Source organism: Erpetoichthys calabaricus, chromosome 14 (genome assembly GCF_900747795.2).
Source record: "Erpetoichthys calabaricus chromosome 14, fErpCal1.3, whole genome shotgun sequence".
NCBI lineage: Eukaryota > Metazoa > Chordata > Cladistia > Polypteriformes > Polypteridae > Erpetoichthys > Erpetoichthys calabaricus.
Window position 1 is genome coordinate 13073277 of NC_041407.2, and position 24047 is coordinate 13097323.

The 24047-nt window shown below is 43.8% G+C and overlaps 1 protein-coding gene across 1 annotated transcript in view; it reads right to left on the reverse strand.

Moving 5' to 3' along the window:
• tha1 (threonine aldolase 1) overlaps positions 1-24047 on the reverse strand; it is a 40408-nt gene that overhangs the window by 1780 nt on the left and 14581 nt on the right. The window contains exons 4-6 of the mRNA XM_028819235.2: positions 22959-23144; positions 17284-17421; positions 4333-4525 (exon numbers count right to left, since the gene is read on the reverse strand). Coding sequence (XP_028675068.2) covers positions 4333-4525; positions 17284-17421; positions 22959-23144 — 517 coding nt within the window. The remainder of the gene's footprint in view (positions 1-4332; positions 4526-17283; positions 17422-22958; positions 23145-24047) is intronic.

Consider the following 24047-nt stretch of genomic DNA (forward strand, 5'->3'; position numbering starts at 1 on the left):
CAAAAAAGATTCATCCGATTTCAAAGTGCCACATTTTCACATCCGTGAGGTGCCTAGGAACCAATCACATACCAACTGAAAGAGGGGGTCACCGGAAGATGGCTCGCTTCAGTCTGCGCATTTCTCAACAACGAGCTTCCTCATCGCTGGATTGGCCATAAAGGAGCCCACGATTTGGCACTCCACTTCTTGACCCCCAAGACCCCCAGATCTCACGCTGTGCACTTTTTTTTTTTTTTTTTTGTGGGGGTACGTTAAGGATTCTGTTTGTGTGCCACCACTCCCAACAACACTGGATGATCTCTGAAATCGCATTGAAAGACCTGTGAGTACGGTGACACCTGGCATAGTCAATTCATCCCATACTCGATTGAGCATCTCGTTGATGTTGTCCGTACAGCTGCAGGAGGTCATATCGAGCACTCACGTAAACCATTTACAATTTACTGCATTGTTCTCTAATGATTTACAAGTGAAATGAATCCTTTTGAATCACCCTGTACTTTGATTTCATTATATGCTGTGGGTATATTAGACTAATCATTTCATTTCTAGGACTTAATATGTTTATGAGGTGTATTGTAAGATTATGATTATGTTGTCACCGTCACTGTAATCTGCCTGTTATGATGGTGGGTTAAATAGAGAGCTGCCCTTGTTTATGCTGCTTGCAAATGTTCAATTTTTTTACTCACGTGACAAAGTATCAATCCTTTAAGGAAAATGCACAAATGAAAGAAAGTCTGCCAATACAGCCCCTTTGCTACGTGTTTTCTGAAATGTACATATTTCTTCAAAACATTCTTGCCAAGGGTGGCACGGTGGCGCAGTGGTAGCGTTGCTGCCTCCCAGTAAGGAGACCTGGGTTCGCTTCCCGGGTCCTCCCTGCGTGGAGTTTGCATGTTCTCCCCATGTCTGCGTGGGTTTCTTCCCACAGTCCAAAGACATGCCATTGCTGTGCTGCTTTTCGTAGGTTTATAGGCTCCTTACTGTCACATGTAAAGAGCAGAGTGAAACTCTCACTTACCGTGTGCTGATTAACATGCAAAGCGTTGCCACTCTGTTTTGGGATCCTTTATCGTTTCCCTACAGATGCAGATTGTGCGATGTTATAAATGCTTCCGTCTAATGTACTCATTAAGCTTATTTTTATTCATTTATTTATCAGTCGATTGATTGATTGGCTGTATTATCCGTCCTGTGAGTCTGTATCGGCATTTCTCGTTTCCGCTGGTGTACGCGTCTAAAGTTCCCCTTAGGATTAATAAAGTTAATCTAATCTAATCTAAAGACAGCAGTGACTGCAAAGGAGGTTAAGTTGACAGTAAGGATTCTCGATTGCTCAACAGAAAGTGAAAGTCTGGAAGTTTTTTTTTTCTGACCCCAATCACAGGAACCAAACTTGGATTTACAGAAGAAAATACTGACGTACCTGTGCTGGATTTTTTTTTTTTTTTAATTGATCAGCAGAGACGATTTCCGTGTGGAAGTCCAGAAATACCAGATCATGGAAAGAATTTGCTGTGCCATTTCAGAAAGCCAAGACATGGAAGATTATTTGTGTCAAAAATCAAATGCAGTCTTAACTAGGATTAAAAAATACAATCTTAACTACAACTACATTTGAAATGCAACACATATGCAAGTGGGACTTTTAATTCTGTCATAGTTTTATTGTGTTATAATTAAAAACATATTAACCAAGTGATAGATGGCACGCAATTTTCATGTCAGTTTAAAAAAGCGCATTGCATTTTCCTTCATGTCCATAGACTGTGTGTCAAAACTAAAAGCAAAGCAAACTGACTGAATTTTGCTTAGTGGCAGCTATGTGTGTAGTGCAGGGGTGTCAAACTCCAGGCCTGGAGGGCCGCAGTGGCTGCAGGTTTTCATTCTAACCCTTTTCCTAATCAGTGACCAGCTTTCACTGCTAATTAATTCCTTTTCCCCTCATTTTAATAGCCCTGTTTTTAAGGATTCAGTCCTCTGAATTGATTTGTTTCATCATGAAATGGCAGCCAAACAGAAATGAGACGTTAAATGAGCCAACTGATGAGCAGCTAAACTGGGATTTCAAACTCCAACCAATTTCACTCCAACCAATCTATTAATGAGAAGCTGATTCTTGCTGTTAATTAAGCCCATTATTTAATTTTGTGGTCTGTTGCTGCTCTCATTCTGCCACAGCAGACATTTCCAAAACTGTTGAATTTCAGTTCATCAAAATGTTTTGGTGACCTGAGAGATCAATCTTACCGAGACCTTCACTTTTCTTTATTTTGAGATATTGTGTGACGGGTACGGGTGAGCTGGTCATGTGGCGGCTCGTTTTGTGTTTCATTATTGTTTGGCTGCTAATTAAAAAAGAGACAACTAATGGGCCTGAGTCAAGTTAATTAAAACTAAAGCAAAAGAAGTTAATTAGCAGCAAAAATTGCTCACTAATGAAGAAGATGGTTAGAATGAAAACCTGCAGCCACTGCGGCCCTCCAGGCCTAGAGTTCGACACCTATGGTGTAGTGTAATTTTTTTTTTTCACATTTTATTGAATTTATTAAAATCAAATATTGCATACCAGCAAGTCAAATCTTACAAAACCAGCTTCGATTGAAGTCAACCCCCCCCCCCCCCAACCCGAGAAAGAGAGCTAGGCCAACAGAGTGAAACTTTATTAGTGGAAAAGATAAGTAAGTCAATAAATAGAATAAAAAGGGGAAGAGAATCCGCTTCCTGAATTTAAATGCTTATTCTAAAATAATATTAATTAGAAAAAAGTTTTGCACAGATCCGCTAAGTGAGTATTTCATTGTTTCCAATTTCAAGTTGTATATAACATCAGTTACCCACTGACTTAGAAGAGGAGAGTTAGGATTCTTCAAGTTGAGCGAGATAAGTCTACGTGCCAATAGTGTAGTAAAGGCAATCAGTTTGTTGGTCCTTCTCCACTTTAAGCCCCTCTGTAAGCCCACCAAACACAGCTGTTAGTGGATTAGGAGGGATTGTGACACCAAAGGTTGTCTGAAAGGCGTTTAAAGATTTTGGTCCAAAATGATGTTAATTTGGTGCAGGCCCAAAACATGTGACCCAGTGAGGCTGGAACCTGATTGCAATGTTCGCAGGTGGAATCTTGCCCTGGAAACATTTTGAGAAAGCTGTGCTCGATAGATGATTTTGAGTTGAATAATTGTATGCTTTGCACATATATGGAGCTTGAGTGAATTCTCTGTATTGCTACCTTCCACTCCTTTTGTGAGATGTTAAGTGAGAGATCCTTTTCCCATTGTACTCTAGGATCTTTGAAAGGGAGGGACTTTAAAATGTTTTTATATATTAGAGAAATGCTGTCTGAGTCCGGGAGGCATGGTGGCGCAAAGCAGTTCGCTTCCCGGGTTCTCCCAGTGTGGAGTTTCCATATTCTCCCTGTGTCTGCGTGGGTTTCCTCCCACAGTCCAAAGACATGCAGGTTAGGTGCATTGGCGATTCTAAATTGTCCTTGGTGTGTGCTTGGTGTGTGTTTGCGCCCTGCGGTGGCCTGGCGCCCTGCCCAGGGTTTGTTTTCTGCTTTGCGCCCTGGGCTAGCTGGGATTGGCTCCAGCAGACCCCCGTGACCCTGTAGTTAGGATGTAGCAGGTTGGATAATGGATGGATGGATGTCTGAGTCCTCAAGACTGATCAGTATTTTTTCCAGAGTAGAAGTAGGTGGTAGGTTAGGAAAGTCGGGCAGGTTTTGTTTAACAAACTTTCTAATTTGGAGGTAGTGAAAGAAATGTGTTGCTGGAAGGTTAAATTTGGAGTGTAATTGGTGTATTGTATTTCTGTTCACACTTTACACTTGCCAAAACTCAATGTAATCAAATGACCAATCAGCATTAAGAGGCGGGGTAAGGGGCGTCAACACTTGGGGAAAGAGGCTTTCCAATCCTGAGTGTGTCGTACTTGGAAAGAAGATGAACAGTAGAGTTGATAAAGCAGTGGATCCACCATCTCATTGAACTTGTGGAAGCTAAATGACCATTTTATTCACTTAAGCTTCACAGTGTCCAGTTATCACATAATAAAAAGCTACGAAGAAACCAGGCTCAGTGATGCTAACAAATGTTTCACTATATTCAGTATTTAGTTAAAATTGCTAACAACCCACACCTCTCAAATTGAATTGAGCAAGGACAACTTTACACAGTTTAACATAAGAATACACTCCTATGGGTTTGTGACCCACCGTGTCAATTGGTCTTGATGTGGCAGAGCACGGCATGGCATAGAGTGTACCTTTAATGATACGCAGCCCAGGATATCCGTTTTTTTGCAGATCTAAACATTGACGTGACATACCTTGAGCAAAGGCTTTGGCATTACGGTGGTCATCTTGCAACCTCTCCACCATATCGGTGATGGCGACGATGCCAGCAGCAGCCAAAATGCCAACCTGGCGCATTCCACCGCCCAGCACATTCCGGGCTCGCACTGCCTTCTCAACAAATGGCTTCGTCCCTCCAAGTAAGGAACCCACTGGTGCACCAAGACCCTGAAAGAGAGGTCCACACTCATGACTGAACACTTCTTATGTTTCTCACTTAAGAAAGATTTGTTTTGACACATTCCTGCACAGCCACCTGTTTTACTTTTTGGCCTTTTACTGTTTTTCTGTTGGTGCAAATTTAAAGGAAGGTGGGCTCTGTTCCCGAGCCCTGGGCAAGAACCCACCATAGTGGCACGCCAGGGCACTCCCATGCACATGCAGAGGTCAGTAGATCGAACACAAAGGACTTGGAGTTGGACTGTCTGAGGAGTGAGCTTGCAAATTTCATGCCAACTGTGCTCCAACCAGCCATTTGGGCAAGAACTGTGTCACTGTGACTCCTAAGCACATTTATGTCAAAAGGCTGTATAAAGAAATTTTTGTAACAATATCACCCAACCTTTGGGAAAAAAAATGAACTACGAGGCTATTATTTTCTAAAACTCCCTACTTCAACACTATGTGAAATATTGTGAAGTAACCTTGAGTTATGGACTCCACATGAGGTAATAATAATTGCCAACAGCTTTTCCACAATATAATAAGAACAAAAAAATCTGGCTGGTGCCATCTTCAGGAAAAAAAAAAGGCCCCGCTTGTGAGGTGATCCCCAAACTGCCATTTTGCCCACTTTAAATTAGGAATACAAAGCTAGCCCACTTATTGTAATGGACCCTACTTAATCCATTTAAGAGTTGTGGGGGTCAGAACATATTCTGTCAGCATGGGGCACATAGGCAGGAGCTGACCCCCTGGATGGTGTGCCATGTTCACACACTCCCCTGTACTCCTTCATAGGGGGCCAGTTAAACAAAAATGCACATCGTCAGAGGTGGGAGGAAGACCAATAGAAAATGTCGTATAGAAATGGTTTAGCACTGGTCCTGGAAAACTCTGCAGGCTTTTCTCTTGAGCTCCCCCTAGTGGCTGTCACGTCCCTGCAAACCTACTGGTCCATTTAACATTAAAGGGCCGAGTAATCCTATGGTTAACATGGCCGGCCATATCTTCCTGCTGCCATCTATCAGCATTGTGAATGTGCTGCGTCCTGTCCATAGCCTTCCTTCATCAATTTATCCCCAGAACAATTACTGCCCCAGGGTGTTAGTTTACCCAATGATTAATCTGGCATTAATCGGGAAAGGTCACACCTCCTTCAAGTGAAATTTCGACCGTGATAGTGATATACCGCACAACACGAGAGGAATATCCACAGACAGACTGGATTTAAACCCAAGACTCTGGAATTGGATAACAGCAGCGTTAAACACTGTGCCCTCAATGGTTAAATAAACGCAAATGTGTTTCACCAGTTAACGAGCACAAGAGAAGCAGGTACAACTGTCCATTTTCAAATCTGCTTATCTAGTGAGAGGCAGCGCTAGTTGTAAGAAGGGAGACGAACTTGGAGGGGACACCAGGCCAGCACAGGCCAAAACCCCCACTAGCCACCCCCCACTTCCCTCTAGTGATCCTGTCTGTAATGCACCCCCAGTGACAAAAGCCCCTTTCTCCCAGTGCATGTAAACGATGGTTTGTCAAAAAACGAGCCATTTTTGCCCATAAAAAGAAAAATTCAGACGTGAGCATCAGTAGGCTTTGCTCCCTCAGAACCTAGTTACCTGAACTATTCTATAAAATTTCAGTAATTACTGTATATACCCGTGGATAAGTCAGGGCTTGATTTTACTGTATAGTTTCCGGTATTTTATAATGTTGGTCGTATAAGTTGAATGCGGAAAAACGCGCGGTATTGGACCAAGAGATTACGATATGCTAATGCCCACCTGAGAGAGTAACCACGGAGCACACGGCCTTTTTTAGCTATGTGGGTGCGGCAATGCGCTGTATCAGTGTGCGCTCCTAACCTCTCTCTCTCTATTGTGCCTACGTGACCACACGGTAATACCCAAACTATTCCGAAAGAGCATCCCTTATCTATGATGGAGCGTTTGATCAGAAGAAAATATGAAGCTGATTTTAAATGAAACGTCGTTGAAGTAGTGAAAGAAATTGGTAACTGTGCTGCTGCAACAAAATTTGATGCATCTGAGAAACTGGTGCGAGATTGGAGGAGGCATGAAGATGAAAAAAAAAAACAAAATTTAAGCGTCACATTTTTGAACGGGCGTATAAGTCGGGGTCTGATTTTATCATCAGTTTTTCAGGTTTCAAGACCCGACTTACACGCGAGTATATACGTCTCTGATGCTGATCTTTCTGATCTGGCGAAAACCGGAGATCGAAATTTTTGACGAATCTCAAGCTTTCACTCCTCCCCCCATAGACAAAAGCAAAAATGTGTGCTCCTCCAGTTGTCCTCATGCCATGGACGGAGATTTCCACCGCTTCACCCCAATCAAATGACACGGTGGCGGCATTCTCTTAAACACGATCTACAAGGGGAAGAGAAACATTCACTTTTGCCACCTAATTTTATGCATTCAGAGTGTGTTGCTTCCAAACAACTGTCTAGCACCGGACACCAGGCTGCTAACTCCACTGCACATGCTGATTTTCCGGCCATTTCTAGACAGAAAAGCAATCATGGCTCTGTTATTCTACCGTGCAGGAATTTTTTTTTTTTTTTAATTAATCCATCTTTTGGCGGTCAATGTTAATAATAATAATAAAAATAATAACAACAGATTTTACTTATGACGCCTTTCCTCTGCTCAGGTTTCGGTCCCTGTCCATTTTACTTTAGATTCTCAAACGAGAATACACGTCTGGGGACAACTCGTTTAAAAGTGAGTAGTGAATGTCGCCGCTAAAAAGGCTCCACCCACAGGGTTTCTTCCCAAGACGCCCGCCCCCTCCATTTCCTCCAGTCTGTGCACTTTAAACTGCCGGTGGGGTCTCAGGGAGAGAACAAGGTAATGGAAGCGTAATGATTCACTTGTGCATTGTTGTGAGTGCAGTGACAGAAGAGACAGACAGACAGACCACTGATGCTGCTTAGCCCCACTTGTGCTGCTGTCATTTTAACTATTGCATCACTATGTGGCATAACAGCAGCAAATAGAGTTTCGATAACGTGTTAAAACGCTGTGGCCATTTTGTCATTTCCAATTAGAATGTAATGTTAATTTCCTTTAGTTAGAAGGTACAGTCATGTGAAAAAGTGTGGGAACCCCTGCATAATAATTGACTCTCCTTTCAACAAAAAAGATAACAGTGGTGTGTCTTTCATTTCCTAGGAACATCTGAGTATTGGGGTGTTTTCCAAACAAAGATTTTTAGTGAGGCAGTATTTAGTTGTATGAAATTAAATCAAATGTGAAAAACTGGCTGTGCACAAATGTGGGTCCCCTTGTCATGGTGCTGATTTGAATGCCTGTCACTGCTCAATGCTGATTACTTGGTTGGATGAGCTTGTTAAGACTTGAACTTCATAGACAGGAGTGTCCAATCATGAGATATAAAGGTATTTAAGGTGGTCAATTACAAGTTGTGCTTCCCTTTGACTCTCCTCTGAAGAGTGACAGCATGGGATTCTCAAAGCAACTCTCAAAAGATCTGAAAACAAAGATTGTTCAGTCTCATGGTTTAGGGGAAGGCTACAAAAAGCTCTCTCAGAGGTTTAAACTGTCAGTTTCAACTGTAAGGAATGGACTCAGGAAATGGAAGGCCACGGGCACAGTTGCTGTTAAACCCAGAAGGTCTGGCAGACCAAGAAAAATACAGGAGCGGCATATGCACAGGATTGTGAGAATGGTGACAGACAACCCACAGATCACCTCCAAAGACCTGCAAGAACATCTTGCTGCAGATGGTGTATCTGTACATCGTTTTACAATTCAGCGCAATTTGCACAAAGAACATCTGTATGGCAGGGTGATGAGAAAGAAGCCCTTTCTGCACTCATGCCACAGAGTCACTTGTTGTATGCAAATGCTCATTTAGACAAGCCAGATTAATTTTGGAACAAAGTGCTTTGGACTACTGAGTAAAAAAATTGAGTTATTTGGTCATAACAAAAAGCGCTTTGCATGGCAGAAGAAAAACACCGCATTCCAAGAAAAACACCTGCTACCTACTGTCAAATTTGGTGGAGTTTCCATCATGCTGTGGGGCTGTGTGCCTAGTTCAGGGACTGAGGCCCTTGTTAAAGTCGAGGGTTGGATGAATTCAACCCAATATCAACAAATTCTTCAGGATAATGTTCAAGCATCAGTCACAAAGTTGTAATTATGCAGGGGTTGGATATTCCAACAAGACAATGACCCAAAACACAGTTCGAAATCTACAAAGGCATTCATGCAGAGGGAGAAGTACAATGTTCTGGAATGGCCGTCACAGTCCCCTGACTTGAATATCATCGAACATCTATGGAATGATTTGAAGCAAGCTGTCCATGCTCGGCAGCCATCAAATTGAACTGAACTGGAGAGATTTTGTATGAAAAATGGTCAAAAATACCTCCATCCAGAATCCAGACACTCATCAAAGGCTATAGGAGGACAGCGTCTAGAGGCTGTTAGATTAGCAAAAGGAGGCTCAACTAAGTATTGACGTCATATCTCTGTTTGGGTGCCCAAATTTATACACCTGTCTAATTTTGTTATGATGCATATTTTCTGTTAATCCAATAAACTTAATGTCACTGCTGAAATACTACTGTTTCCATAAGGCGTGTCATATATTAAAAGGAAGTTGCTACTTTGAAAGCTCAGCCAATGAGAAACAAAAATCCAAAGAATTAAGAGGGGTTCCCAAACTTTTTCATATGACTGTATGTAATGGACGGTGGTAGGCTGGCGCCCTGCCCGGGGTTTGTTTCCTGCCTTGTGCCCTGTGTTGGTTGGGATTGGCTCCAGCAGACCCCCGTGACCCTGTGGTTAGGATATAGCGGGTTGGATAATGGATGGATGGATGTATGTAATGGAATTACAGTTCATTGGGCTATTTAGAAAGTCTATGTATGGGTGATATTCCTTCCACCTTGACTGAATGATTTCCTACTTTTCACGCTCTCTACATTGTATTCCAGTAGGCATTTGGTTTATTAAGACAGAGTTAATTATTCCGTGTAGTCTGACACAGCTTGACAAACCCTAACCCTAAGTCTAACCCTTGACAAGATTTTGTCTTAAGTGGTATTGGCGGACTCTGTGTGTGTGATAGTTGAGAATCAAGAAGCTCTCAGCCAGAGGTGCAATGCATACAATGTGGCTGCAAGGCATGTGGGCGTTTAGGACTTTACAAACAGAAGAGGGGCTTGTCAGTGATGCCTCATGATTTATGGACCACGGCAGAATGGAAAAAATTAAAATGGGGGTGAAAAAATAAAAAGTAAAACAGGGTAGTGACTGAGGCTGAACTGGCCATACCTGGAAAGCATCCACACAGTGCCAGGCAGGAGACGGGCTGGCGAGATTTTGGTGATGTGAAACCGTGCAGGAAAGTCGTCACAGAACCACGTCGTCTGTAGTTGTGTAACCCGACGTCCTCAGGTGAGGATATCCATCAAGAGTGATATCCCCTCCGAGCGGGGATCATGGGATGTGATGTGATGTGCTGCTGGCTGGCTTTCTTGCTCCTTTCACTCCGAGTGACTCCGGGTTGTGGCACGCTTTATATGTGCTCAGGAACACAAACCTGTTAAATCTCAGTAGAGATGACCGTCAGGCCACAACCTCCAGCCCGTATTACCTGTAGACGCCATACTCCCAACTCAGATTATTCCTTGAAATTATTTGTGCTTTTTTTATTTACTTTTTCTTACTGCAGCTACAGTATTTTATTTTTAATCCACTTGTCCATCCCACCTGCAGCTTTACTGAACAGCTAAAAGCAAAAACTATTAAACAAGTTTTCATTTTTTCAAATTACCCTCAAAGAACCCCTTGAGTAACACAAAGACGAGCCACAGTAGGCGAATAAAATATACTATTTTCCGCCTGTAGTTTTATTATGTGCAGTTTTGCATTATTGCTTTATCTATAAAAACCGAAACAAATCATATTCATAAATCTCTGCAACTAAACATATTTTTCTCTCCCAGCCCACTGTGCATCACACATTCTCTACTGTAAAGAAACACTCATAGATCCTGGTGTGTACTCTGCTATGGCCAGGCAACCTGTCTGTGGAGGAGTCCAGCTTTGCCCCCCAGTGCCATCTGGGTAGGCGCTGCAGGTTTTCCACAAGATGCCCCAATTACTTCTCAGATCCCAATGACAATCCAGATTGGCCCCAAATGGGTGAGCGAATGTGCATTACTGTGGAGTGGTACCCTATCTGGGTGCCTGATGCTGGCAGAACAGGCTGCTACCTCCATGACGTTGAGCTGAACAAAGCAGGGTCGATAAACAAATAGGTAGCGCAGAATACAGAAAAACTAGACAAACAATGGCAGTCATGAGATGAAGGAATGAGCTAAGCAAGCAATAGTCACAGCCATATTGTCACGTCTACGGTGAAATTCTAACTTCTCACTCTTCTCCTGACCTACAGACACTTCTGTAATGATGTGCAAAGTTTCATGTATGTATAGGTTTTTATATTTATATACAGTATTATCTTTACGTTATATACTTTGTATGAACAGATGTTTTATTTGTATGAGCTTCAAATCCAACGAAATAGAGCTAATGGTAGTGAAGGTGGCACGGTGGGGCAGTGCTTAGTGCTGCTGCTTCACAGTGCAGGTGGCTGCCTGTGTGGTGTTTGCATGTTCTCTGTGTCTTTGTGGTTCTTCCTCTGGGTACTCACTGGGTGAACTAGTCATTCCAAACTGGCCCACTGTCTGCTGGTGCATGAGAGGACCCTGCGGTGGCCTAGCGCCCCATTTCCTGCCTTGTGCACCACGTTGTTAGGAATACCTCCCAGCCCTCCGCGGTCCTGAACTGGATTAGGCAGGCATGAGAATCTGTGAAGTGGTTATGGCCATAAAGTAAAGGAAATGCACTCAATTGGGTAAAAGTGCGTCAGAACAATTCTGAGAAATGCTGTAATTAGTCACGGCCACCCATCATCCTTTCACAAACAGGAGCCGAGACCATAATGGCATGCTGTCAGCCTGAGACAGAGAGATTAACTCTAGAGGCATACAGCCGTTTGGGAGTGGATTGTGGCAACGCGTCTTCCTAGGCGCCCTGTCTCAGTGCGCTTTCATAAAAGGTCGTCGTCGTCGCCATATTTGGCTACCTGCTTGCCTGTCTGCATGAAACAACTTGGCCACCGGTGAGCTGATGTCCTTGAAATCTGTAACTCTCACTCTTCAAGTTCATTTTTTTGTTGAAATATCTCAGAGGGAGCTGGGGAAATTTTTCATATTCTAAAAACGTGTCATTCTCTCCCTCATCCCAGATATCCTGTGTGAATTAATTTTACTCTTTGTAATTTGCATTGAGGGAGGTTATTTCAGCTCGAATAAATTCTTCTTTTACTCATCCGATAGCCGATCCTCACGGCAAAACTGATAATTGAAAGATAGGAGAGTGAAAAGCCAACTCGGCCCAGAAGTGACACCCTGCCAGCTACAGCGGGTGAATGGACTTCAACTTCGATTTCATTTCTCCATCAGGTAATTCTTTCAAAAGTTTTATGTTTAACAAATATGAGCTATGATTAGAGGCAGACACTCCACAGCCAACAGAGTACGTCAGTCAATGCGATTTATTAGAATGAATTAAAAGTGCAGCTGCCACCACAAGTCTATCTGGGCCTGGTTTTTAACTACATGATATTGTTTTATGTACTCTACTTTTTCTTCTTTCGACTGCTCCTGTTATTGGTTGCCACAGCGGATCATCTTTTTCCATATCTTCCTGTCCTTGTCATCTTGTTCTGTCACACCCATCACCTGCATGTCCTCTCTCACCACATCCATAAACCTTCGCTTAGGTCTTCCTCTTTTCCTCTTGCCAGGCAGCTCTATCCTTAGCATCCTTCTCCCAATATACCCAGCATCTCTCCTCTGCACATGTCCAAACCAACACAACCTTGCCTCTCTGACTTTGTCTCCCAACCATCCAACTTGACCTGACCCTCTAATGTCCTCATTTCTAATCCTGTCCATCCTCGTCACACCCAATGCAAATCTTAGCATCTTTAACTCTGCCACCTCCAGCTCTGTCTCCTGTGCCACCATCTCTACTAATATGTGTAATTACATTCTGTTATCACTGCCATTTTTAAATATGATTCCTTGTTATAAAAACATGTAATAAACAAAACTATGATCTCTCTGACTTTCACAAATAAACAAAAATTATTATTTTTTTATTATTTTTAATTTGGAAACACGGGTGCTCCAGTTTCCTCCCACAGTCCAAAGACATGCAGGTTAGGTGCATTGGTGATTCTAAATTGTCCCTAGTGCGTGCCTGGTGTGTGTGTGTGTGTGTGTGTGTGTGTGTGTGTGTGTGTGTGTGTGGGTGCCCTGGAATGGGCTGGTGCCCTGCCCGGGGTTTGTTTCCTGCCTTGCGCAATGTGTTGGCTGGGATTGGCTCCAGCAGACCCCCGTGACCCTGTAGTTAGGATATAGCGGGTTGGATAATGGATGGATAGTTTGTAAATGGAGAAAAACAGAAAATTATATTCCAAAAGAGATGTGCCGGATGTGTTGAAGTCAAGAATAAAGGAAAGCAACGATTAGGCGGTGAATTAGCAGACAGTGTGAGGCTGGGATCTGCGCCAGTCAGAAGTGCAGAAAATACGCCTTGCCAAGTGACTAACGGAAAAATAACAATCAATCAAAGGGAGGTCACTGCATGACATTCTTAATACTGTGGTAAAGAGGGCAAGGAAAAATGAGTCTGTGCTCAAGTCACCTGGGCCAAGAATATTTATGATGTGTCCTCCACACAAAATGTAGCAGAATCCTCTAGATGAGATACCTCTAAGACAAGATGATTAAGAACGCATGTGTTCCATAAATAGGAGACTCTGGTTTCCATCCTGGCCCAAGCACCGATGACATGGAGTTTGCAGGTTCTTGCCGTGTTTTGTTTTGTTTTTTTCCTCTCCTGGTTTCCCTTCCATGTCCAAACACATGCATGTTAGGTAAGTGACCTCTCCAACTAGCCTACTATACAGTATGTGAGGGTGGTGTGTACTCTGCAATGGCCAGGCGACCTGTCTGTAGAGGATTCCAGCTTTGTCCCCAGTGCCATCTGGGCAGGCGCTGCAGGTTTTCCACAAGGTGCCCCAATTACTTCTCAGATCCCAAAGACAATCCAAATTGGCTCCAAATGGGTGAGCGAATGTGCATTACTGTGGAGTGGTACCCTATCTGGGTGCCTGATGCTGCCAGAACAGGCTCCTACCTCCATGACATTGAGTGGAACAAAGCAGGGTCGATAAACAAATAGGTTGTGCAGAATACAGAAAAACTGGACAAACAATGGCAGTCATGAGATGAAGGAATGAGCTAAGCAAACAATAGTCACAGCCATATTGTCACATCTACGGTGAAATTCTAACTTGTCAGACCAACACGTCGCCATACTCCGGTGCCAAGATAAACAACAAAGTGTTAACATACCGTGCATCACTCCATGTTATCTCTGTAGAGCCCTGCTGCCCTGAACTGAGCAGGAGTACCAGCAGCCTGTCACGCAGGCAATGAGGATGTACTCTTCTGTGTGCCTGGGAGTTTTCTATCCACTGTCTCTGGTACAGTGGAACCTCGGTTCACGACCATAATTCATTCTAAAACTCTGGTCGTAAACCGATTTGGTCGTGAACAGGTGCATAAATTTGGGCACCGCAAACAGAGATATGACATCAATACTTAGTTGAGTCTCCTTTTGCAAATATAACAGCCTCTAGATGCTGACCTCCTGTAGCCTTTGATGAGTGTCTGGATTCTGGATGGAGGTATTTCTGACCATTGTTCCATACAAAATCTCTCCAGTTCAGTTCAATTTGATGGCTGCCAAGCATGGACAGCCTGCTTCAAATCATCCCATAGATTTTTGATGATATTCAAGTCAGGGGACTGTGACGGCCATTCCAGAACATTGGACTTCTCCCTCTGCATGAATGCCTTTGTAGATTTCCAACTGTGTTTTGGGTCATTGTCTTGTTGGAATATCCAGCCCCTGCGTAACTTCAACTTTGTGTCAGATGCTTGAACATTATCTTGAAGAATTTGTTGATATTGAGTTGAATTCATCCGACCCTCGACTTTAACAAGGGCCCCAGTCCCTGAACTAGCCACACAGCCCCACAGCATGATGGAAACTCCACCAAATTTGACAGCAGGTAGCAGGTGTTTTTCTTGGAATGCGGTGTTCTTCTTCCGCCGTGCAAAGTGCTTTTTGTTCTGACCAAATAACTCCATTTTTGTCTCATCAGTCCAAAGCACTTTGTTCCAAAATGAATCTGGCTTGTCTAAATGAGCATTTGCATACAACAAGTGACTCTGTTTGTGGTGTGACTGCGGAAAGGGCTTCTTTCTCATCACCCTGCCATCCAGATGTTCTTTGTGCAAATTGCGCAGAATTGTAGAACAATGTACAGATGTACACCATCTGCAGCAAGATGTTCTTGCAGGTCTTTGGAGGTGATCTGTGGTTGTCTTTCACCATTCTCACAATCCTGCTCATATGCCGCTCCTGTATTTTTCTTGGCCTGCCAGACCTGTTGGGTTTAACAGCAACTGTGCCTGTGGCCTTCCATTTCCTGATTCCATTCCTTACAGTTGAAACTGACAGTTTAAACCTCTGAGGTAGCTTTTTGTAGCTTTCTCCTAAAGCAGGAGACTGAACAATCTTTGTTTTCAGACCTTTTGAGAGTTGTTTTGAGGATCCCATGCTGTCACTGGAGAGTCAAAGGGGAGCACAACTTGTAATTGACCACCTTAAATACCTTTATATCTCCTGATTGGACACTCCTGTCTATGAAGTTCAAGGCTTAACGAACTAATCCAACCAATTTGGTGTTGCAAGTAATCAGCATTGAGCAGTGACAGACATTCAAATCAGCAAATTACAAGGGGACCCACATTTTTGCACAGCCAGTTTTTCACATTTGATTTAATTTCATACAACTAAATACTGCTTCACTAAAAATCTTTGTTTGGAAAATACCCCAGTACTCAGATGTTCCTAGGAAATGAAAGACAGACCACTGTTATCTTTTTTGTTGAAGGGAGAGTCAATTATTATGTAGGCTGAGAGGGGTTCCCAAACTTTTTCATATGACTGTATATTCTACAGTGTGGCTTTTCTTTTTATTTTTAATAAAATGCCTCGTCTGTTCTTGCAGCTTATAATATGGCTCAAGGGTACACAGGTCCAAATGTGGGGGAAAAAAAGGTTTAACCTTACCAAAATGCCATAACCTATCTTCTATGGGGGAGGAGCAAAAACTTTAGATTCGTCAAAAATTTTGATCTCCGGTTTTCAACAGATCTCGACATTTTAGGGTCCCCTGATACCGAAAACATCGATATCTCAATGATGGGTGTGTGTTTGTCTGTGTGTCATAGTTTCTTGAGGACGGTCTAGAGCTAAAACAATTGGACGGAAAAAGTATCAAACTTGAAACCTAAACCTGGTATGAGATGACGATGTGCCGATTAGTTTTTGAACCAAATCATGCAAGAGAAACAGGCGCTCTAGAGGAACCCTCAAATACTGTCATACTGCAATTAATTATGAATTCTTCTCATCAGTTGTTATCATAATGACCTATTTAATGATCAAAAAGATTAGCATCAGAGTGGTAAATAATTACTGAAATGTTACCGAATAGTTTGGGTAACTTGGTTCCTAGGGCGCAAAGCCTACTGACGCTTGACTTAAATACTGTGAAGCCCGAGTTAGATTCGGAGTGACTTGTAATCGATCCGCTTTACAATGTTATGCCCAAATAAGTCTCAGGACAGTCTTCTGCTGCCATCTAGTGGTCGAAATAACATCATGCTGCAAAAACAAATCATGAATATGTCTATGCATTCTGACATTTTGTGGTAACTCTAGGTGCTGGGGAGACTCTGAGGCTAGGAATCTGCCCCAGCAATTGGAAGGTTGCCGGTTTGAATCCCGTAAATGACAAGTGACTCCACTCCGTTGGGCTCTTAAACAAGGCCCTTAACGTGCAATTGCTCCATCCTAGGTATGCTGTTAACCTGCAACCAGCTCTACTTGCAGGGAAAACTTGGGGGTTGATAGCACGATTGGCACTCCAGCACTGTAAAAATAACCTTGCAGTGTTCGACTCCATTCGAATTAGTGTGGGCCTAACCTGGGATCCTGAGGTGGTTCGTCGTGTGGTGGGTGCGGCAACATACTGTATCAGTGCATGCTTCCAACCTCAATCTCTCTCTCTCGCTCTCTCTCTCCCTATAACAACTTATCAATATTCATGAGTGGGGTGGAGCCTTCAACCAAAAACACCATAAAGCCACTTTTAGAACTGGACTTGAATTGAGCGAGAGTGATGACGATGTGAAGTGGTCACCTGACGCCTGTTTGGTAGATTCTGAGCAGGCAGGTCAAGCGACTTGGGCTCGTGGTCACACAGTAGCAGGATTCGAACCCACAACCTCATGGTTTGAAGCTCAACACCTTAACCACTAGGCCACACTGCCTGTCTGCTCTTTCTCTCAGGGCCTTTCTGACAAGACATTTGTATTTTATTCTTGTTTTCTTAGCCCTTCATGCTTCTCAGATGTCCATAGCCTAGAGGCAAAAGAAATGTTCTTTATAAAATAAAACACAACCACCCGCTGTCCCGATTTTAGCAATATTTCACACATTTCCCTGCTCAGAGTGGGTGGGGGTCTTTGGGCAGATGCAGGTCATTACCTTGGACAGACACATGCTAACAGAGTCGGCGTACTGCAGGATCTCAGACGGCTGCACCCTCATTGCCACAGCGGCGTTCATCAAGCGGGCTCCATCCATGTGAACGGCGAGACCGTAATGGTCAGCCAGGGCACGTAGCTGCCAAACAGAGAGGAACAAAACAGGAAAATAAAAGAGCCCGAATTGAAGAATAGAGACAGCTTTGCAAAATGTGATCAGCACGTGGGTGCTTTGTATTCTGCCAAGAAGCTGTCCGCGAACGAACAAACAATTCATTTGTAGAAATGCTAGCCCACACAGATAATACTACTCCATTTGTTATTCAGCGAGCGTGATTTTCCATTTACAAAAATATATAAATATGTACAGTATATGCATGCACAAACACCCACACATACACTCCGTGGCCGCTTTATTAGGTCCACCAATCTGGAACCAGGAAGGTAGTGGTGTGAGACATGTACCGTCTACAATCTTAATTGTTGTTCTAACGATGTGCGAGCGGACATCATCGAGTAAGTCGCTCCCTTTACAAAAAAAAAACAATTAAAAACACGTCTCGAGAGTCCGCACATTCACCTCGTCATGTTGCCTCGTAGGAGACTATTGCTTTTGTGTGCGTTCAGAGTGTACACGGTCTCTGCGCCACAACCTAAGCGAGTTCAAAATGAGTGACCAGACAGCAGCAGCCTCGCAATCTACGTTGCTGGATGTGGATTACACTCACTTGCATGGAGGCCGTGTCCAGAGTATGCAGCCTTCGAGTTACATATAGTCGTATGAAGAAGTAAGTACACCCCATGGAAGCTGTTGACTTTTAAATATATTTGAACAGGTAAACATTACATCATAAGTGCCTTACAGATAAGGGTGATATGACCCATAAAATTGACATTGTGTATTCATTGTCATAATCGAAATTATCAAAAATGCAGATTTGTCAAGTAAGTGCATCCCTAAATTTATCCCCACATCCAGTTTATAAAATGAGAATCAGGTGTTGATTCTAATGATTTGAGAGCATGCAGGTGGAACTCGACACGTTGAAACTGTGGCTATCTAGGCTCTGGTGTTCTCCTTGCTATTAAAGTGTGTGGTGTCATCATGACAAAAATCAAAAGAGCTCTCAAAGGCCCTCAGAAAGAAGGCTGTGGATGCCTATGAGACTGGCAAGAGATTTTAAAAGATTGCCAAATGATTTGAAATCAATCATTTCACTGTAAGGAAACTTGTGTACAAGTGGAGTAGATTTCAAAGGACTACTAATTTGGCCCAGCAAAAGAGCTGACTGACCACTCGAACCTAAAAGAAGTCTCTTGGAACCCCAGACTTTCATTTTAATATCTGCAGGAAACTCTTGGAAAGGTTGGTGTCAAAGTGCATGCATCTGCAACCAGAGAACGATTACACACATCTGACCTGCGCTCAAAGTGTGCCTGCTAAAAGCCTTTGCTGTCCAAAAAGAAAAGTTAGAGCAAGGGTGCAGTTTGCCATTGAACATCTAGGTAAAAGCCAGGGCTTCTGGAACAATATGCTCTGGACAGATCCATGAAAGAAAGAGATGGTTGCCCACAGTAACAGCAGACATGTTTGGTGCAAACTGAAGACAGCACTTCAGGACAAGACCCTCCATACCACCTGTGAAGCACGGTGGTGGAAATGTTATGGCCTGGAATTGCTCTGCTGCTTTAGGGCCCGGGGAGCTTTCAGTGGTTGAGCCAACCGTGAATTATGCATCACATCAAAAATGTGCTTGAGGAGAATGTAAGGCAATCTGTCCAAAAGTTGAATCTGAACTGGATATGGACCTTTACACACGATAAGGATCAAGAGCACACAAGTAAATCCACCAAAGAATGGCTCAAAAAGAAGAAATGGAGGGTTATGGACTGGCAAACTTCAAATCCTTGATTTGAATCCTGTTGTAATGGGGGGGGGGGGGGGGGGGGGGGGGGGGGGGGGGGGGGGGGGGGGGGGGGGGGGGGGGGGGGGTTCAATGGGCAGTATTTGTAAGAAACTCCATAAACATCTTGCATCTGAAGGAATTCTGCTTTGAGGAGTAGTCAAAAATGTCACCAAGTCCACGTCAGAGACGGGTGGTTTAGTTAGGTAAAATACCTACAAGAAGTCATTTCGGCGGGCCATACCAGCTTCCGAGGTCAAGGTGTACTTACATTTTCTCCAGTAGACCATTACATCTATTGATATTATTGTTGAATAAATGAACAAGAAAGCAAAATTTCCTTCTGCTGCTGTTCAAGTGTAGGAAGATCTGCTGTTATCCTGTTTAAATGTCCATCCATCCATCCATTATCCAACCCGCTGAATCCGAACACAGGGTCACGGGGGTCTGCTGGAGCCAATCCCAGCCAACACAGGGCACAAGGCAGGGAACCAATCCCGGGCAGGGTGCCAACCCACCGCAGGACACACACAAACCACACACCAAGGCCAATGTAGAATCACCAATCCACCTAACCTGCATGTCTTTGGACTGTGGGAGGAAACCGGAGCGCCCGGAGGAAACCCACGCAGACACGGGGAGAACATGCAAACTCCACGCAGGGTGGACCCGGGAAGCGAACCCGGGTCTCCTAACTGTGAGGCAGCAGCGCTACCACTGCGCCACCAAATGTGGTGAACAATATCAACAGGGTGGACTTCATTCGCAGCCAACAATGGATTTCCTATTAACAAGAGCAAGCCGGAGCTATCACAATATAACACTTTCACAAACGCATTATTGAAGGATGAAGAATATCATTTACTTATTGACCAAATCCCACAAAACATTGATACGCCATTGTTTTTTTGGTCACTAGCACACAACACTACAGCTAGGGCACTTTTTTGCCTTTCAGAACAGCCTGGAATGGATTGAACCTGCTGGTTTGGAAACATTCCTTATACATTTTGGTCCATGGTGACTCAGTGGCTCATTTTCCGCCAACATGTTCATGTTGTGAACCTCCAGTTTCACCCCATCTCAAATGACGACCTGCAGGTCATGTAAGTAAACGTCACTGTGGTTTGTGAAATGCTGCAGGAGCCATTTGAAACAGGGCAGACTGTGGCCATAGAGAGATGCACGTGATCAGCAGCAAGTCTAAGGCCTGCTGTGGCACTCAAAGGACAGTCGGCTGGTATTAAGAGGCCTACTGCGTGCTAGGAAGACATTCCCCTCAACTGGTGAGCTACCAGTTCCAGCACCATCAAAACAAAGCAGGCATTGCATTTATGCTGGTTACTCCAAATTCTGTCCCCGTCATCTTCTTCTAATTGAGATTCACCAGACCAGGTGACATTTTCTTACAGGCCTCAGTCACCACATGGCCACTGTGTCCTTGCTTGCAGGAATGGTACCTGGAGTGGACCAATGCGTTGCACAATCAGAGATGCTCTTTCTACACATGAATGTTGCAGAGAGCTGTTATTTAAGGACTACTGACTTGGCCAAGACTGGCCATTCTCCTCTTGTGCCATGTTTTATGTTTAACACACCATTCATTCTCTGAAAACTCTACAGACTCTCTCTGAGGTAGCAGAACCACCATTTCTGGCACCAACAGTCATGCCAGACCCAACTTAGATCACGTGTCTTACTCATTCTAATGTATGGATGAAAACCAAATCGCCTTCAGAAAGTCTTCAGACCCCTTCACTTTTTTCACATTTTGTGATGTTGCAGCCTTGTGCTAAAATCTTATAAATTGGTCAGGGGAACACTCAATACCCCAGAATGACCAAGTGAAAACAGGATTCTGGGAATTTTTAGAAATTTATTAAAACTGAAATATCACATGTTTCTGCACCTTGTTTGGAGTCAATTCAATTGAGTGAACATGATTAGGAAAGGCGCACACCTGTCCATACAAGGCCCCTCAGCTGACAAGGAGTATGAGAGCAAAACCCCAAGCCATGAAGTGCAGGGCCTACAGACAGGTTTGTGAAGAGGCACAGATCTCAGAAAGGCTCCAAAAAACTGAAGATTCCTGACGGCACCATGGCCTCCATAATTCTTAAATAGAAAATCTGAAACAACGACAGCTCTTCCTAAAGCCAGCCACCCATCCAAATTGAGCAATCAGGGGGAGAAGAGCCAAGAACCTGATGGCTACTCTGGCTCAGCTCCAGAGAACCTATGTGGAGATGAGAGAAACTTCCAGAAGGACGATCACCACTGTACCAATCCACTAATCTGGGCTTTATGACAGACGACACGCGAAAGCCTGCCTGGAGTTTGGAAAAAAGGGGCACCTAAAAGTCTACCAGAAACAAGATTCTCTGGTCTGATGAAATCATGACTGACCTATCTGGTGTCCATTCAAGGAGTCACATCTGGAGGACCGTCATCACCTACGCAATACCATTCCAGTGGTGAAGCACAGTGGTAGCAACATCATGATGTGGGGCTTGGAATGGCAGACAAGTCGTGGTTGAGGGAAAGCTGAACGGAGCAAAGTACAGGGATATCCTTAATGAAAAATCTGCCCCAAAGTGCTCAGGACCTCAGAATGGGCCAAAGGTTCACCATTCAACAATACAATGTCCCTAAGCACAAAGCAAAACACAGCCTGGGGACAACTCCGTGAAGGTTCTTTGTGCAAAGGAAAGACAGCTTGGGGACAACTCCATGAAGGTTCTTGAGTGGCCCAGCTAGAGCCCAGACTTGAACCCATTCGAAGACCTCTGGAGAGACCTGAGAACAGCCATCCACTAATGGTCTCCATTTAGCCTGACAGAGCTTGAGATGATCTGCAGAGAAGAACAGTAGAAAATCTCCAAATCCAGGCGTGTGAAGCTTGCCATGTCAAACCCAAGACGAATGCAGGCTGGCATTGCTGCTAAAGGAGCTTCAATGGATACCGGTGGTATTTCAGTTTGGGAAAAAATTTCTAATATCCTGTTTTTTTTTTAGGTTTTGTCATTCTGGGCGTATTGAGTGTTACCCGATGAGGGCAAACCTGAATTTAAATGAATTTAGCACAAGGTTGCAACACAACAAAATGTTTAAAAAGTGGAGGGGTCTGAAGAGTTTCTGAAGGCGCTGTATATAGTGAGTTACGGCTGTTTGGAGGAGCAGTCTATGTGCGAATATTGGACAGGCAGATCTAATGAAGTGGACACAGCGTGCACTGTGTGTGTGTGTGGATTTGTTTTTTTTCCAGAATTAGAATAGTCTCACAGCCAAGCCCACTTATTATGACTGTCAAGCTGCCAACCCTCTATTGGCAGACATCCTTCTTGCCTTTTTTCCAAGGCCGAATGTTATTTTTTTCTGGCCGCTCTTTATTCCAAATGTGATCAGCTCTGCTTTAGTGTTTTTTTTGTTTTAAATAACAGCTAGTGGCCTCAGAGTGGCAGAGCAGACTGCACGTCTTAAGTTGTAGCTGTCACCTGATTTCCCTTGGCTCCCATTTTCTCTAATGTGCTCTCTCTTCACTCTCTGGCTGCAAGCAACCTTGGGCCCACATCGGCATCAAGCCATTTCACGATCACCCTTAGCAACTGGAGCAGCAAAGAGCTTCACACAGAGCTAACATCAGTAAATGAATACATAAAAGACGGCATATCGTAATACACATAAGTGAGCGGTCACTAACGGTCATTAAACACACACACACACCTACGGCGGTCATTAAGTTCGTCATCAGGACATGCAGGGACACCGTTACCTCTTTGAGAAATGAATGGGGAAGAACGCGTCCTCCCGTGATGTTGTGCGTATTCTCCACGCAGATCAGGCGGGTCCGAGGGTAGTGCGAGTCAGGGAAGTAGTGTTGGATCTTTGACTCAACCTCATCCAGGTCGAAAGTACCATCTGGGTTGTTCCGGACACTGCGTGCGTGAACGCCAGCACACTACATAAAAGACAGAGAACGGTTAGATGTGAATGGAGTGACGAAAACTTCACTTTAACGGGCCAGGCGGTCAACTATTCAGCTACCTTAAACTTGAGAAATGGATGCCAATGAGATTTCTGTGGAAAACAAAGAAGCGATTAGGGTACCAGGATAATTCCTTTTAACTTGCCACTAAACAAGTGAGCCAGGGCACCGCTTGCTGCACGTTCATCACCTGATACCGTCTTGAAAGGTGACTGGGATTTATCTGGTTGAGACTGGAAGACTCCAGCACAAAGGTGGGAGTACGGCAAAGCCATCGGTCCTCTTCCAGGTAAAACAGGGACAGTGTTACTCTTAAATCGGCCTGGTATGAGGTGCACTATACTCACACGTATGATGCCTCCTGGTCAGTATGAATCTGTCCTCAAACAGTTAAACCATTTGCAACTCCTTCTCAAATCTCATAAAAATTCTATTGATCGCTCTCAGAAAATGGCAGATAGAAGGTTGAAGAGCTTAGATCCAAAGTCTTTTCCCTAACTTCTAGCGCAGGCACTGTTGGATCGGTACGGAAACATTGACTAACCCTAACCCTCAGTACCGTTACCAAAACTGTTCCAAAGCAAATAATGGAAAACTTCAGAAAAAACCTGTCTTACTCCATCCTCCCTGAGGCGCCCCACTTCCCTAATGAAGTTCTGATCAGATCAAAACAAGTCCCAATTATGTCAAAAGTGCATATGGAATAAGCCAAAGCACACAGTGAGTGCTGACAAGGGGAGAGAAAGGGCTGCTGGGAGATTGAGAGGAACACGAGATGTTTACTTTCGGTACAGAAAATCTCATAATGCTGCTACCGTAACAGTTTTACAAAGTTTTCCTTTTCAGTATTTTTCCAGTACCGGTATACCACGAATT